This window comes from Rissa tridactyla, chromosome 7 (assembly GCF_028500815.1).
Source record: "Rissa tridactyla isolate bRisTri1 chromosome 7, bRisTri1.patW.cur.20221130, whole genome shotgun sequence".
Classification (NCBI taxonomy): domain Eukaryota; kingdom Metazoa; phylum Chordata; class Aves; order Charadriiformes; family Laridae; genus Rissa; species Rissa tridactyla.
Window position 1 is genome coordinate 310722 of NC_071472.1, and position 17055 is coordinate 327776.

General features: G+C 38.1%; 1 protein-coding gene and 1 long non-coding RNA gene across 21 annotated transcripts in view; one reads left to right on the forward strand and one right to left on the reverse strand.

Moving 5' to 3' along the window:
• BAZ2B (bromodomain adjacent to zinc finger domain 2B) overlaps positions 1 to 15049 on the forward strand; it is a 152906-nt gene extending 137857 nt beyond the window's left edge. For 4 of the 18 annotated variants that reach the window (XM_054207641.1, XM_054207639.1, XM_054207646.1 and 1 more), the window contains 10 exons: positions 2485 to 3149; positions 3671 to 3947; positions 4121 to 4276; positions 4741 to 4901; positions 5819 to 6129; positions 6511 to 6646; positions 8305 to 8451; positions 9810 to 10069; positions 10814 to 10957; positions 12241 to 15044. In XM_054207641.1, coding sequence (XP_054063616.1) covers positions 2485 to 3149; positions 3671 to 3947; positions 4121 to 4276; positions 4741 to 4901; positions 5819 to 6129; positions 6511 to 6646; positions 8305 to 8451; positions 9810 to 10069; positions 10814 to 10957; positions 12241 to 12394 — 2411 coding nt within the window. In that variant the 3' untranslated portion in view covers positions 12395 to 15044. Of the gene's footprint in view, positions 1 to 2484; positions 3150 to 3670; positions 3948 to 4120; positions 4277 to 4740; positions 5396 to 5818; positions 6130 to 6510; positions 6647 to 8304; positions 8452 to 9809; positions 10070 to 10813; positions 10958 to 12240 lie in introns of those variants that run through there. The other 14 variants (XM_054207651.1, XM_054207653.1, XM_054207655.1 and 11 more) reach the window with 12 other exon arrangements.
• Positions 1338 to 16965, reverse strand: LOC128912241 (uncharacterized). Of its 3 annotated transcripts, XR_008467565.1 has the most exons (4): positions 16568 to 16965; positions 15069 to 15289; positions 3035 to 3143; positions 1338 to 2323 (listed from the first exon to the last, which is right to left on the reverse strand). It is a non-coding gene; the product is annotated as an uncharacterized LOC128912241 (long non-coding RNA). The 3 variants fall into 3 exon arrangements; XR_008467566.1 differs by lacking the exons at positions 1338 to 2323; positions 3035 to 3143 and adding an exon at positions 8449 to 8791; XR_008467567.1 differs by lacking the exons at positions 1338 to 2323; positions 3035 to 3143 and adding an exon at positions 12803 to 12869.
• Between the last annotated feature and the right edge of the window lie 90 nt (positions 16966 to 17055).

The window sequence follows — 17055 nt, forward strand, 5'->3', positions numbered from 1 at the left end:
CCAAATACTTCAGAAGTTGTACACAAAGAAAATAATTAAAATACATCTACCTGTTTTAAGATAGTAAAAACAAATACAAAATACACAAAAGTTTTAGCCTAGAACTCTAGGGCAAACCTGTATTTTTTAATATATTGTCTTAATGAAAGTTTAATCTCCTTGAATAGCAAAATGGACGCATTCTTCAGTTCTCAACTACACCCTCTTCCCCTCAGCTCTTAGTTTGCCCCGTTCCAGTAAATTACACAGTTTATCCACTCCTAATTCCTTTATCTAAACATTGGAAATGTGAGACATAAACTGTTGAACAATCTGTCCATTTAAAAAATACTTCTTCCCTCTTCGTGTAGTGATTTTAGTTCTCATGCTGAAATTCAAATTGTTTATATTTTGACATACGTTATAACTGTGGACACATTTTGAAGTTTTAATGGGAGGGGATATTCTTTTCTTTAATTAATTATCTTCGTAGAAATTATGATTTTTCTGGAATGAGCAAGTAAACTTTTGTGGATGTTCTGGCCGTAAGCCATAAGGAGGACCTTTGTTTATTTGCAATTGCAGTATCAGATGAAGATAATTTAAGGAGTTGGAATGTTGGATTTTTTTACCTCCTCCCCCTTTTCCTGACATTCTCCCATCCCATTTTACACTTTTTAAGACTTTAAGTTAACACATCAGTGTAAGGCTAGAAGAGAAATGGTTAAGGTCTTTCTTAACCTCTCTTACGAGAGCAAAGAAGACAGAAAAATGTTTTCCCTTTTCATAAAAGATAGATCTTTCACACGTCATATGTTTGAAGAAACTGGCTTTTGCAATCAGCTTCTGCATGTTGTATTCAAATTGCTTAGATGTTACACTTTCTGATCTGCTTAGCTGTGTGTAGAGTCCCTGTTGCCATGTTGGGTGGCTTTTGCAAGAGTTTTAAACTTTCTCTTGGTCCCATTTTGTTCAATATATTCATTAATGACCTAGATGAGGGGACAGAGTGTATCCTCAGCAAGTTTGCTGATGATACCAAGCTGGGAGGGGTGGCCGACACTCCAGAGGGCTGTGCTGCCATCCAGCGTGACCTGGACAGGCTGGAGAGCTGGGCAGAGAAAAACATAATGAGGTTCAACAAAAGCAAGTGTAGGGTCCTGCACCTGGGAAGGAAGAATGCCAAGCACCAGTATAGGTTAGGAGCGGACATGCTGGGAAGCAGCTCTGAGGAGAAGGACCTGGGGGTCCTAGTAGACAGCAAATTATCCATGAGCCAGCAGTGTGCCCTTGTCGCCAAGAAGGCCAATGGCATCCTGGGCTGCATAGGGAAGACTGTGGCCAGTAGGTCGAGGGAGGTCATTCTCCCTCTCTACTCTGCACTGGTGAGGCCACAACTGGAGTACTGTGTCCAGTTTTGTGCTCCCCAGTTCAAGAGAGACAGGGAACTACTGGAGCGAGTCCAGCGAAGGGCAACCAAGATGATTATGGGACTGGAGCACCTCCCTTATGAGGAAAGGCTGAAAGAGCTGGGACTCTTTAGCCTGGAGAAGAGAAGGTTGAGGGGGGACCTGATTAATCTTTACAAGTATCTAAAGGGTGGGTTTAAGGAGGACGGAGCCAGGCTCTTTTCAATGGTTCCCAGTGACAGGACAAGGGGCAATGGGCACAAGCTAGAACATAGGAAGTTCCGTTCAAATACACGGAAAAACTTCTTTATGGTGAGGGTGACAGAGCACTGGAACAGGCTGCCCAGGGAGGTTGTGGAGTCCCCTTCTCTGGAGATTTTCAAGACCCGCCTGGATGCAGCCCTGAGGGATGTGCTTTAGGTAATCCTGCTCTAGCAGGGGAGTTGGACTAGATGATCTCTAGAGGTCCCTTCCAAGTCTGAAGATTCCGTGATTCCGTGATTCAAGAATGCTGACATTTTTTCACAGTCAAAGTTGTTAATGATTTTATTGAAAGAGGTAAAATATTAATGTTGGCTTTCAATATTTGGGGAATATTTGATTTCACAACAGGAATTTTGGTCCTCCTTTTCGTCGTTGGCTGTGAGTTTAATGAAATGGTCTTTTGCAAAAATAAGCTTTAAGGCTATAAACATTGTACCCTCTTGATATAAACAGGAGTTTTTCAATAAAGCATGGAGAGTCTTGCAAAAAGCAAGCTACCAAAAATTTGTCCCTTTCAAAGGCTTCACACTGGCAAACTGCTTCTGACATACATGCATCTTAAGGGAGAATACCATAGCTGTGTTAACTACATTGAGGTTGGGTTTCCTCCAGGTGTTTAGCAGGGTTTAAATCTGTGTGTGTCTTGAACATGTCTCCTTCCACAAAGTGTTCTGTAAAGTGAGAAGTTATTTCATTTTAAAAAAAAAAAAAAGAGGAAAAAAAAGACATTGTGATCTAGCATGTGAAGTCATTTTTATTTCACTATGATGATAGAAATGATCTAAATTGGTTGGTCTATTATATTTCATCTATATGTCATGTACATTTTTAGGCCTAGAAGAAATTGCAAAAGAAAAAGAGAAGTTGAAAAAGGTAGAAAGCATGCATATCAAAGAAGAAGACTTTGAGACAGAAGAAAAAATACACTGTTTAAATACAACTCACTGTGAGCAAAAGGAAGATATGAAAGAAAAGGACAACACAAATTTGTTTTTACAAAAGCCTGGGTCATTTTCAAAACTAAGCAAACTGTTAGAGGTAGCAAAAATGCCACCTGAGTCTGACATTATGTCGACAAAACCTAATGGCAGTGCAGCAAACGGCTGTGCGTTATCATATCCAAGTAACTCAAAAAACTCTCTCTGCAGTCTTCAGCCCACTGTGTCACAGAGCACTGGTGAGAAGTCTGACTCTAATAATCTTTTCAGTCCTAATGCAAGTGGGACAGGAAAGTTTTACAATTCTCCGCTAATTCCAAATGATCAGTTGTTAAAGACTCTTACTGAGAAGAGCAGGCAGTGGTTCAGCCTTTTACCGAGAACACCCTGTGATGACCTGTCCGTTACTCACATAGATCCATCAGCTGCTACAGCTTCACTTACCCCTCAGTCACATCCACCATCAAAGTCACCGTCACCTGTTCCGTCACCTCTTCTGGGCTCAGCCTCCACACAGAGTCCAATGGGATTAAGTCATTTCGCATTGTCGCCACTGCAGGTAAATAAATGAATTTTTGAATAGTCTGAATTTGCTGTGCTTATTTGGGCAGAATTTCCGTTTAGACAAATTGTTTCACAATAGTGCTGCCGTTATATATCCTCATTTGTTTGGTTGGGTTTTTCTGTTATTTCTAAATGTTTCTAAATAGCTAATTCCATGTTACAGATGTTTTATAGTACAGTTTATAGTACAGTTTTTTGATAAAAAATATTAAAATAGGTAGAATTAGGTAAGCCAATGTATGTTATTTTTTATGTTTATATCAGTAATTTAATTTGGTTTTATGAGGTTGGACACTGGCATTAAATGAAAAGCAAATAAATAAAAACTAGTTTTCAGAAATGTGACACATTACTGTTACATTAGTTTTTCTTAAACTAATCAAAAGTACTCAGTAAAGGCCTGCTTTATGTTTTGATTATAGTTTGACAAATAGCATCCTAATCATAATTCAGGCTTCTTGGTAGTAATTAATAATGGTAGTTGTGATTGTGTTAACAATATATTATTCTGTGTAGCAGATGAAGACTGGATTGCCTATAATGGGACTTCAGTTTTGTGGATGGCCTACAGGAGTTCTTACTTCAAATGTTCCATTTTCATCTCCTTTACCTGCTCATGGATCAGGGTTGGGATTATCGGAAGCAAACGGTAACTCGTTCTTGGCATCTAGTGTTCCTGCAAGTAAAAGTGAATCACCAGCACCACAGACAGACAAAATAGCTTCTGCCCCTTCTACAGCCGTTGAAGTAGCCAAGCCAGTAGATTATCCTAACCCAAAACCTATACCAGAAGGTGAGTATAATACAACAATAAGATGGAACTACGTGAAGGATAATTTCTACAGTGCCACTACGATGTTACAATGTGTTTTTCTTATAACTTGGCTAGATGATTTCTCTAATCTGATTGTGTGCAATCGCATAAAAAAATGCCTGTAAAGTGTTTACATGCTTGTCTTCATTTAGAAATGCAGTATGGGTGGTGGAGGATTACTGATCCAGAGGACCTAAAATCTTTGCTTAAAGTGCTGCACCTCAGGGGAATAAGAGAAAAGGCCTTACAAAAGCAAATACAGAAACACATGGATTATATCACTTTGGCCTGCATCAAAAATAAGGATGGTATGTAATTGATATTTATGTTACATGTGGTTTTGGGGCACAAGACGACTGTCATAGAGCTCTTTGAGATTACTTTAGACACAGAGTTAGAGGAGTGGCTGGAGGAAAAAGGTAAAGGCCTCGTTGTCCATAGTTGCCTCTTTAGCAGTCTCATTCTGGAAAGTTACGGGACAGGAAAAATCCTGTTGAATATAAATTGCTGTAGTGGAATAAGCGTTGGTAACCTCTTTAAGCTCTTCCCATCTCTGTAACGCTGTAGCTCAGCCTCTCCTTCCCCTTCTTGCCTTTAAATTGCAAGTTTGAAAACATACAGAATTTGTTGTCCATATTGGGTACCTTAAGAGAAGCATACTTTTACAACAGTTCTTCAACATTTGACTGGACTGACAGGTAAATCAGCTTGATTTTACTCACAGAAGTTATTATACTAATTAAAATAATAAAAATGTGATTCTCAAATACAGTTGCAGTTATTGATATCAATGAAAATGAAGATAACCAGGTAACTCGAGATGTTGTGGAAAACTGGTCAGTAGAAGAACAAGCAATGGAGATGGATCTTGCTATTCTTCAGCAGGTGGAAGATCTAGAGAGGAGAGTTGCATCAGCTAGTTTACAAGTTAAGGTAAAACTAACTTTTAGTAAAATGTCTCTTTAAAATAAGTGGTAAGAATTTAAAGTAGATAGTAGCAGTCCTTTTGCTGTTGGTAAGTGCCTTCTTATTCCATCTCTAATTGTCTGAAACTAAAACAAATCCACTGCAGCAATATCATGGATATTTGTGTTTGAAACACTTTATTGCAGTTAAATCTTCAGCTGAAGATGCTAGAATGACAGTTGCTGGAGAGTGTTCTTGGACACTGTGCAATTCCCCGCATGTTTTGTCAACCTTTATGAATGCAAAGATTTTACTGCATGTAGACTGCTTAATTATAATGGAGTTTGCCACAGTTCTGCCTCGCTTGGGTGATTGTTACTATTAATGCTTTCAGAAAAGCCTACAAGTACAAAATAATACTTTGTTTGAGTATTGCAGAGTCATGGAGAACATGTGATGGTTGTGAGTGTGAAAGAGTTAAGAATTCGCCGATTGTCATTACAATTTTAAATTTTTCCAAGGTGGGTGTAAGGATATCAAATTCTATGTGTTTGGTTATAGCACAGATGTAGTATTTGGGATCTGGTTTGCGCTAGGGGTGGATGTGTTTTCTGTGTGATCAACTGATACTGTCTCCTGAGCCTGTTGTACAGGTAGACCTGTTCTGATGTTTCGGCAATAGAACAGGATACTTCAAAAGGAGATAAGAATGCAGACTGTTGCAGAAAGGTCCCTTCAGAAAGTCTGGTAATGCTTGTATTTTTTGATTAATTATTTTAGTTCTCTGGATATTTTGGAAACTGTCTCTACAGATGGATTACAATAACCAAGATCTACTGGAAACAGCGCTTCACTTACTTAGTTTGATTCCGTAAAACAGTTCCTCTGTGTACACACTAAGTTAACAGCAACCAATAAATGCACAAACCTTTCTATTAACATAGGGTTGGCTGTGTCCTGAACCTGCATCAGAGCGAGACGACTTGGTATATCGTGAACATAAGTCAATTACTAGATTGCACAAGAAGCACGATGGAGATTGTGCTGGAGGCGGAGAAGGCAATGCCAGCTCTCTAGAGCGGAGGAGTGACAACCCTCTAGATATAGCTGTAACCAGGCTTGCTGACTTGGAGCGGAACATAGAGCGAAGGTATCTGAAGAGCCCCTTAAGTACCACCATTCAGATCAAACTGGATAATGTGGGCACAGTTACTGTCCCTGCTCCTGCACCATCCATTAGTGGTGATGGTGACGGGTAGGTTATTGAGATTAACTTGAAAAATTATTGTGCTTCTTTGCTAATTGGAGCCTATTTTCTTATTGCCTGTTATCTATGTACTTTCTTGTATGTCTGTGATCCATATGGGTCATGTTATTCTGCATGGTGCTTTGTAAAGATATTTTTTGTTACGTTTGTTGATAATCTTGCAAAGTTATATTTAACTGGTTGTGACTAAGCTTTGAGGCACGTAGCCACAGTCTGTGCACTACATGAAATTTAGTTGCTTAAACCTTATACTTATTGGCTGTGTACGTTTTGTCATTGCTTGGCTTTCAATGTGATAATGACTGTTCCACATTTAAACATCAGCAGACACGGACGTGACCTACTTAATTTTTCTGTATTTCAATGCAGAACCGAAGAGGATATTGCTCCGGGGCTGAGGGTATGGAGAAGGGCATTATCAGAAGCGCGCAGTGCTGCACAGGTATCTCTGTGCATTCAGCAGTTACAGAAATCAATAGCATGGGAAAAATCTATTATGAAAGTTGTAAGTGGTTTTCTTTTCTTTTCCTTTTTTTTTTTTCTTTTTTAATACTGTAACTAAACTATTTTTGCTGTATCCTATTTTCCCACTTTAGGCATTCTAAGATACCATGAATGCATTTCTTATTACTGCCTATAAAACAGTATGGTTAAACTGTACGTGGTGCACAGATAAATATTAGCCTTGTCCCTTGCTTGCCAAATTTCAGCATCCTGAACTTTCTAAGATAAAAAAAAAAACCTGTAACTGGTTGCTTTATTTAAGATGGTAATTACTCTTTGTTGTTAACATTTAGGTAAAAAAGAGTAATTTCTGGCACCATCTGATGTAAGATACCATCTGATGGAATATTTCTGGTCTCACCCACAACATAAGCTTTATGGAGGTTCAACATCACATATCCTAATTAAGGACTTCATTTTTCAGGAAGTTAAGATGCTTCAAATGCATGGCTTCTTTGCATGCACACTTCTCACAGATGAAGATATAAATTGGGCAAGTGTGTGAGCAAATAGGCGGAAATACCTCGTTTCCTGGTACACTTAACAAGTAGATCTGTGTTAACTGCATATACAAAGAAGGCATGCAGAATGCATGGGTCAAAATTTGCATGGACCTTTGAACCTCAAATTTCTGAAAACTATTACTAGAGCAGTAGTGATTATGATGTGCTTAAGTATGGCCAGTGCTATGTGGTGAGTGGCCAAAATGATTCTTCCGTTACTGGTTTTCCCCTAATTTTTTAACTTCTGACAGTCCTATGCAGATTCTAATTATATCTGGACAATTAAAGGATGATTTAAATAAAAAATATAGCGTCAGGCTGTACCTCTGAGTTTACGTATCTGGAAGTTTAAAGCTGTATCTTTAGAGCAAAAAGTTTCTGAATTTAGTAGGAGCACCTGAAAAGGCATTTGAATGTTTCAAGGTGTATTAATTTACTATCAAAAAAAAAAAAAGTATAGTACCATTATCAATTTGATTGAAATGTTTTATACATTTAATTGCACAGTAAACGTAAGTATTTGGTGAAAATACGTGGAGATGTTTTAAGTTCCTGAAAAAGAAGTCCAGATAGAGAAGAGTATCAAAATCACACAATGTATGTAAGAAAACTCAATACGTTAGATACATTTAAGTTAGTGTAAATTTTAGGAAATGCTAGGATGATTTGTTTTGCTTTACTGAATTTGTTCGTGGTGGCCTTTGGATAAGATCCTTACTGATTATTATTTGAAAATACTGTTGTAAAATAGAAATTATTTTTATGAAATAGCAACTTTTATATGCAATGTGGGCATAAATGAAGAGAAGATTCCTGAGATAGTATGGGCCAAGTGATTTTGATGGGTATAAGATACCTTTACTTCTCATGGACGTTAATGAAATATAAGAAGTATTCATAGATAGGTGCGCTGTAGGACACCTATCTTATAATGAATTGCTTTTCAAAAGCATTCCAAATATAGCCTTTAGATTGGTTCCTCACATACTGCGTATATTCTTTTACAGCTGTGATCATTAGTTGACTCTGTGGTAAAATTAAAGGAAAAGAATTTTGAGAGTGAGTTTGTGTGTTTGGAGGGGAAGGGTAGTTTAGGTACCATTCCTGTGTTTCAAATTTTAAAAATTGATTTAAAGCCATTTTTCATGTATCACAGTACTGCCAAATTTGTCGAAAGGGAGATAATGAGGAACTGCTGCTCCTTTGTGATGGCTGCGATAAAGGCTGTCATACCTACTGCCACCGACCCAAGATCACTACCATACCAGATGGTGACTGGTTTTGTCCTGCCTGCATAGCAAAGGTAATAGTAACCACAAAGGGGAAGCGGCTTAGAGTGACCTTTTTGTAGATGGTAAAGTTACAGGTCTACCAGTGCTTTTTTCAATTAAAATAATGGTCTGTATGTTTTATGTTGGGCTGATTATTAAATAACAGAAGTAATAGCTTTATTTAACTTGGATTTAAGTGGCAGTAAAGACTACAGTTTTATTTGTTTTAAACTGTATTTTTTTTTAAATGTAAGTAGATACAGAATTTCCTTGCTGATTCAATACAATAGTGTTTTATTTCTCTTTTAGAATTTTTTCAGTATTTGTCTTTGGAGCTTCATTCTTAAGTGTTGACAGACCAATGGCTTAGTTCTGTTTGAAAAGAAAAATCAGAGAAAATACTTAGTAAATACTTTTTGTCATTTTTGCACAGCATACTTTAGTTTTACTTTTTTGATAGACAGTACGTTTGAAGGAGAGGCTATGTGTGTTTCCTGTGTGAGGTTTGGTTCTTTCCCCCTCCCAAGTAAATAGTCTAAATAGAACTCTAGGATACTTCTATTGAAATGACTGAATTAGCGGTTAGTACTGTTTAAAAATCTACAATTTTCCCATTCCTACTTAGTACTAAAATTAAATGCATTTATTGCTAAACTTGTTAGCTATGTTTTCTCTCTTTCTTCATGAAAATCGTCTTCTATCTTTTTAATTCTTTGACTGTCGGTGAGTCTTTTCAATGGCATCATGTGCTTCATTTGGCATTCCATAAATTTCCTCTTCTAACGATCAGAATGGCGACTTGAAATACTGTGTCGTGTTATGATGCTGTCAATGCTCATTATGATAATAACTCACTTTTTTCATCTTAAATGTACCCCTTAGTTTCATCTTCCTGTCTATAAATAGTACTGTATTAAATAATGTTCCTTTTTGCATAGTTTGTAGCATTCTTGTATTGTCATACGCCTTTTATGTTCTCCTGTAGCTGTCTTGTGTAGCCACCTATCTGTATCTTTCATATCTAGCTTTTAATCTTTCAATCAGTTGATTCCATCACTGGCTTTTTAAAAACTCTCTTCCAGTTTTCCGTATCTTGGAAATAATAGTTTTTCTAAAACTATGCCAGCCTGGTTTGTTAGGAGGTGCTGTTATACCAATCTGAAGGCCAGGTGCTTTTATATTGTCACAAGTTGAGAACATAAATCACTAGTAACAGGAATTTCTACAGCCTTACCTGCCTTTAGAAGAGAGTAAAAAGTTAATAATCTCAGATATTAATTATTTCTGTTGTTTTGGTGCTTCTGTTTTTCTGATCTTCATTGCTGTCTATCAATAACAGAGGTTTCTGTAATTTCTGGGTTATTGCTTATTTCAGTTCTCTCTGTTGTAGGCAAGTGGTCAAACTCTAAAAATAAAAAAACTTCAAATCAAAGGGAAAAAAAGTAATGAACAAAAGAGAAGCAGGAAATTAGCAGGAGATACAGAGGATGAAGACTGTGCAACTACAAGCACCTCCTTAAAAAGAGGAAAAACAGACCCTAAAAAAAGAAAAATGGATGAAAATGTTTCTGTAAGCCAATTAAAGCAAGAAAATTTCACAGCTATAAAGAAACCTAAAAGAGATGACTCCAAGGACCTGGCTATATGCAGGTAAAGTGACAAGTTCTAAACTTGGGTAAGTGTTGTTGAAACAAGTAGTGCCTCATTCTTTTTATCTGTATTCCGGGGAACAAGAATGCAATTCTTTGTCAGGTATCCCGTACAGGTTGTGATAATTTGAGTGTGTATATAAAGGATTTAATATGTGCATGCTGGGAGTAACTGCTGTATTTCGTAATGAAGCCCAAGAGGAAAGTACCTAATGTTAGAATGTGGTCTGTGACATCTACTCCTCCCGCCCTTCCAGAAGTGGGAAGAACGAACCCCGAGAGCAGTGGTACCGACAGCTTCCTCCATCCTATCTGCTATGTCTAAAAGGCATTGTGTTACAGAGGAGACAGCAACAGGAACGCATCTTCTTTTGTAGTATAGCTGTCAGTCAAAAATAACATAGTTTAGCCTCGTCACAGTTTTGGAAAGCCAGTATTAGCACCTGTTTTACTGGTTTGCAAATGCTTCACGTTGTGGTTCAAAGTTTTGAGGTTGCACAATATTTGACCACTAGAATTTCCTCTTGCGTAGGTTGCCTGGAGAGAACTTAATGCTACTTTAAATAGTTAAGATGTCTGTCTTTATTGACATTGTTCTCAGCCTTGCACAGGGCACAGAATAAAGTGCTTTCCTTCTATGAAGTGGATAGGTTGTCAGTACATGATGAATTTATGAAACAGTGAAAAACCTCTGTGACTATATGAACAGCTCAAAAATATTGCTTTTAAATCTTTTTTTATTCAGCATGATTCTCTCAGAATTGGAAACGCATGAAGATGCCTGGCCTTTCTTACTTCCTGTAAACTTGAAACTTGTTCCTGGTTATAAGAAAGTTATTAAAAAACCTATGGACTTCTCCACCATTAGAGACAAGCTTAGTAGTGGACAGTAAGTAAACCTTTGTAAATTTTGCTTCACACTTTAAAAATATTTAAACATTGAAATACAGTACCCTTTTTAAAGTTAGTTAAACTATTTTGATCTGCCTGCTCTGGCACCTCTGTGATTACAGTCAAAATAAAAATTCTTAACTGTATACTTCTGTCTTTGCCATATCTAAGTGAAATAGCATGTCAGGTGGGAGAACTTGCGGAACTGGCTGAAAAACAATAAAACTGCCTAGAAAAATGCTCAGAATCAATCAAGAGGAAAAACTTTTGGTTTTCCTCATCTTTTCTCATGGAGACATTTTAGTGTTGTTACATGTAAACAAGCACCGACTATGTGGACTTTAAGCTGGCAGAGTCCCTGTAAATAGTAATGTCACTGTGGAGTGAACTGTTGCCCCTGCTGTGGGAAGCCAGGTCATGTTCCAGTAGGGGTGGCCAAGCATTTCGTAGTCCTAGACTTAGACTGCACAACTTCTGAAAAAAGATGCTATATGCCTCTGTTCCCCTTCCCTCCTTGTTACATCCCTGTGCTCTAATGACTCCCCACCACCAAAGAAAATTTCATCATCCATAAAGATTGATCCTCTTCAGCATCTGTCAGCTCCACACAAAGCAGATTCCTAAGATAACACGAGGGGCTTTTAACCTCTTCAGGCTTTTTCTGCCTCGAATCTGAGATTTAAATGCTCCACGCGTGCTCAGTGGTATGGATAGACTTGTACCTTTTACTGTCTGTCTTTTTAATTCCTATGAATATTGGAACACTATTTGGGCCATGTATGTTCAGGATAATAAACAGAATAACAAAGACAATGTTACAGGATTGATCTGGCCAGCCTTTTTTTGTACCTGATTGTTCCTCTTTTAGGTAAATGCAGCTGTACTCAATGCTTACTTTGCAAGGACTTGAGCCCAAGAATAGATGAATAAATGGAAAATGACTTAGTATTTTAACTAGAAAGCTATTGAAGGGAAGCAGGAAGTTAATTTAAAAAAAGTTTGTTTTCCAGTACAGGCTTGAAGTTCTACCTTACAGAGATTTTGAGGAAAATGGACAAACACAATGATAAGAGTATTTTCTTCCACTGATGTTCATTTTCTGGTTAATATTTACATTAGAATTAAAAAATTGAAAGTATAATTGACATGTAAAGCATTCATTGAATATTCTGTGGCTTGTAAATTCACTGATGTTAAGGTAGTTCTTTCTCATGTAGTTCAAATATTTTTCCCCTTTGATTCTCCACGTTCCAAAAATCATTCACCTTTTTCTTCTTTCAGGTACCCTAATCTTGAAGCATTTTCGCTAGATGTCAGGCTTGTTTTTGACAACTGTGAAACCTTTAATGAAGATGATTCTGACATAGGCAGGGCTGGACACAACATGAGGAAGTATTTTGAAAAAAAATGGACAGAGATTTTCAAAGTGAGCTGAAGTTACCAGAACTCTTTTTTCTTTTTGCCATTTTTTTTTTTCATTAAATGAGGACTGATAAGACCAGCAATGTGAACTGTATTTACATGAAAGTGCAAGGCACATGCATAACTAATGACTGTTTTTTCCTTTAAGTATCACAGAGTTGTGATACCAGTTCTAAAGGCTTCACTCCTACAGCAACCATGGCCCCTTGGTTATTGGTTTGTGTGTTTTAACAAACTAATTTAGGTAGAACAGGGAAGCACACCCAAAGAATTTCAAAGAAAGGGGTGTTATAGTGCAATAGCAATTTAAAATATATCAAAACGCACTGAATATTCAACCACCAGAGCTCTACTCGGGGAAATGGTTCTCTTTTCCCTTTCAATAAATATCTATTTTTCATTTTTTTTACTTTGTAGTTTATTTTTTAGTGAATGTATTTAATTTTATGAATTATTTATGATTATACAGCATTCAGAATCTTCGTTTTCTGTGAAAAGGAAGAATTAGAAAATTGCTTTAAATCTTGAAAATACAACAAGGAATGTTTTAAAATATAAAACAAAGCCAAGTAAAACTGTTTACACTGATGTGCTGTAAAAGCACTAAAAATTAAACTTTACTGTAGAGTTACAAGTACATTTATATATATGTTGCTGCATCACTTGTGTAGTTAAATTGTATTTCAAGACCGTGAAGAAAAATTGAGACATGTATATACTGTTCATTATTGTTTATATTAAGTCTTGTTTTAAATATGTATGATGTGTACATATTGTTTGCAGACATTATTGTTTATGCCTTAGGAGGACGGTAGCATTTTATTTTAGTCTTAAGGTAATTACAGCTATATGGCTTGTACAGTAATTATCCTCTACCAACACTGTGGAGTCTCCTTAATCTTGGTAGTGCCTGCCTTTAAAACAGGGTGTAGGGGATATTAGTTTTCCATTTTTCTATTTTGTTATATAATTTTAAGCCACCACGGCCTCAGATTCAAGTATATAATCATTTGTATCCATGTGGAATAAAATTGTGACAATTTCCTACGCACACAGTATTTTTTCATAGAAACATTTCCCTCCATTTGCCTTGCCACAGAAATAACAAAAAAGACATTTGTAACCACTGTGTTTTATCTACTGTGTGTTGTGGTGGCCTGTTGGGGCAGATAGATCAGAATTTTTTTTTGTACTAATGTAAGAGTACTTGAAGTTTTATTTAAAAGAAATGTTGTGGAAAGGTAGCATTCTTTTTCTTTTCCTTTTTTAGGAGTGTTATTTTTCACTAGTATGTGTGGCACGGATACAATAAAAGACTGTTTTGCAAACCAGATTTTCTTGGCGATTTTAATACTTCAGATCCTGTCTATACAGGATTTTTTTTTTTTTAATGATACCTTGGGAGTCTTGCATTTAACGTTCAGTTCCTATTATGATGCATCTAATTCTCCTGGCCTTTTAATGGTAATTCAAGGCAATTGCCAAGCAGTCCGAGTGCAGTTCAGCCACCTCTTCGAATGAGCATAAGTAACATTAGCTCAGGCACTCGGGTGTAACCATTGGGCTGCCGAGTGCTTGACCTGTTTCTGCCAGTCCTGTTTCTGTTGTTACAGTGGGAATGCACATGATAATACATGGCACATGCAATGTTTCTTAAAACTACTGTCCATGCAAGGTTTTGTCCTTTTTTTGGTCTGTAGAAGGGCATGAGTCATAAGCCTTTCTCTGACTCAAGAAAACAGAGGAATTACAAATGGATATTGTGGAACCCCAATACCTATGGTACCTCCCTCACCAAGTCATGTTTTGGGTTTTTTTTGATGGGGAAGTGTTGTGTTTTGCTTTTAAGCCAGGCCTGACATGTTTGAGTCTTGGAGCCTTGTTTCATATGCTCCCTTGCCATTATACTTCTTGTCTCTGCTGAGAAAGAACAGTCAGTGCCTGGTTTTTAATAACATTTTTGTTTCCATTGCCCTCCCCAGAACATCTTGTTCAATAATACTTTTCTAAAGTCCTGTTAGAATAATTCGTGTTACCCAGAATAGAACATTCACATTTGGGTGTCAGGCAGTCTTGCATTTTAACATAAGCTCCACCACTGCCTGCTTCATGCCTTTCCTTTTCATCACCTTTCTGAAGACTTCAATCAATAAAAAGAGTTTACTGACGTGTTCCAGAGATGTGAAGATTAATCAGTGTTCTGAGCGTATGATGGTAGGCTTTTAAGAGTGTTATAAGTATGCTTAGATTATTGGGAAAACTATTTCTCCGACGCAAAACAATTGCTCTCTTTTTCTCAGATTCTGTACTGGTTAATGCCTTATCTCCCATGCTAGATTTAATATTAGTTTTCTGAAAAGTCAGAACAATGTTACCACCTACACTACAAATATAGTTGCATTTTTTTCAGCTTGTATCTTAATTTAGCCAAACAGCTGGAAAGTTAAGGCGATAACAGCTACCATAGCTGTGACAGTGAGGCAAGTATCACCTCTCTTGACTTGACATTACCAACATATTGCTTTGCAGCCAGTGTCTTCATTACTATTTCAGTAAAATTAAAGTTACAGGAATTATTATATTTGAATGGCAAGCTTGAATCATGCGCGTGCCATTATATATGTCTATAGAAAAGAGCAGGAATTTAATCACTAGAAAAATGTGCTTAACTTTTCTTCTTTACTAACCTTCTCTCCTGTTGATGTTTCTTTCTGTCTGTTTTCACAGAGGAGTTTTCCAGTGTGCTCTCTCTTCCTTTCTGAACAAAGTATGCTGGTTTTAGTTTAGAGAATTTATTGGCAAGCTTTCAAGCTCTTTATTTTAAGTCCCTTAATGGTGCTCAATGATTAGTGTTCTGGTTGTGAATGTGGGTTCTCTTTTTGTCTCTTGGCATCTCTTTGAAAAAAACCTGGATGATATAAAACCAGATGAAAATCGGAAGTTGCAGTTGTCTTGGACAAAAAGTTGTCTTGGACAACACAGATTATTCTTTGATCTTTTTATATGATTTCTTCAGTTCTCTAATGACAATTAGAAGGGTGGAGGTGCTCTGCTAACTGGGAATGGGCACACAGACATCTGAGGAACATTTATTTTATATAATATGCTGAACGGGTGGCCTAGGGGACTTGGTTTATTAAACTTGTATAATTCCTAGAGGTCTTAGATTTACCAAAACATGCCTGCAAACTGAGGGCTAAAGACTGAAATCAGGAACACAATTATGCTATTTGAATATGTAACTCTTTTTGAACTACTTTGAGCTTAAAACTTCAAAGTTAACCAGAAATTTTTATAGCTGCTATGGACATTCAGAAAAATTAATGTGTTACCTTTTATTACACAGAATTTCTGTTGCTTGTATTGTCCAAACTAACCATCATTCATAGAACTGATGGTAGCTAAATTTCTGGGCATGTTACTGATTCACAATATCTTATTAAGAAAGTAATTTCAAGTTTCCCATCCATAAAATGTTATGGAACAGTCTTGAACTGTATTGGTGTGGTATTTACCAGCCACACAATTTAAGTGTGTCGTATTCACAATGAACTGTCTACCCTTTTCAGTGAGGAAGTCTCTAACAATTGATACAAAGTTCTTTTAAGACCATGAGGGGTTTTATTTAGTAATGTATAATCTTATAGATTGCTAAATCAGTGCAGCACTTATGAAATATACAGAATATACTAGCTATCAACTGGGATTTAAAGTAATTAATGGCCAGTCATCAGCCAGTGAATCAAATAGCATGCAATCGGGTAACACGTTCCATAAACCAGAATGCAAGATCATACAGAGTCAAACATGGAAAGTAGACCGTTTACATAAAAGGGAGTGTTTCCTGGGCAAAGAGTGACTCCAAGAAAGTGAGTTTGTTTTCCTCAAAAAATGTACATGTCACTACAAACGGTTTATTTTGCATGAGTTGCTAAGCATGCGTCTGGATATGAAAGTGGCAATGATGTAATTTCCTGATAAATTATGTGGTTGGGGTGAGTTGTCCTCGTTTGAAACCCCTTTAATTAAGCTGTTAATAGCAAGTAACTTCACACGCTCACGTGCACGTTCATTGTTGCACGGCTGGAGCAGTGGTGGAAGGCCAGCCCCAGCCCACCGCTCTGGGCCGCGCTGCGGAGAGAAAGGCCACCCTCATCTTTTGTTCTCCCAATGCTCTCAGACATACCTGACTTGGAGCATGTGTCCCTGTGGTGACGGCTGCTGTCCGGAGTTGGTCAGCTCTGGACATTTGGCAGCCCTGAGGCGATCTCTACAGCTCCCGCCTGCACCCCCTTTCCCTCCTCTCAGCCGCTGTCCCCATCGCAGGCACCGACCCCCTGCCAGCCCGCCTCCCCTGTGGGGCCCGCACAGCACAGCTGGGCGGATAAAAGGATACCGGCCACCGGATCTAAAACGTGAGAAGGGTCTGGACAAGAGGTGCGGCCCTGCCGGGTAAAACCACCCTCCCCGCCGACGTCGCCTCAGCGAGCGGCAATGGCGGCGGCAGGGCGGGGTGGGGCAGCGCTTCTACCCCCCCGGCCCTTCGCGCCGTGGTGCGGCCCGCGCCGCCTGCCCTGCGCCGGGCTGCACCACGCGGAGACGGCGGGAGGGGGGGTGGGAGCTGATCTGCGCGTGCGCAGCGCCTCTGCCCGGGGCGGTGGCAGGCCCGTCTCC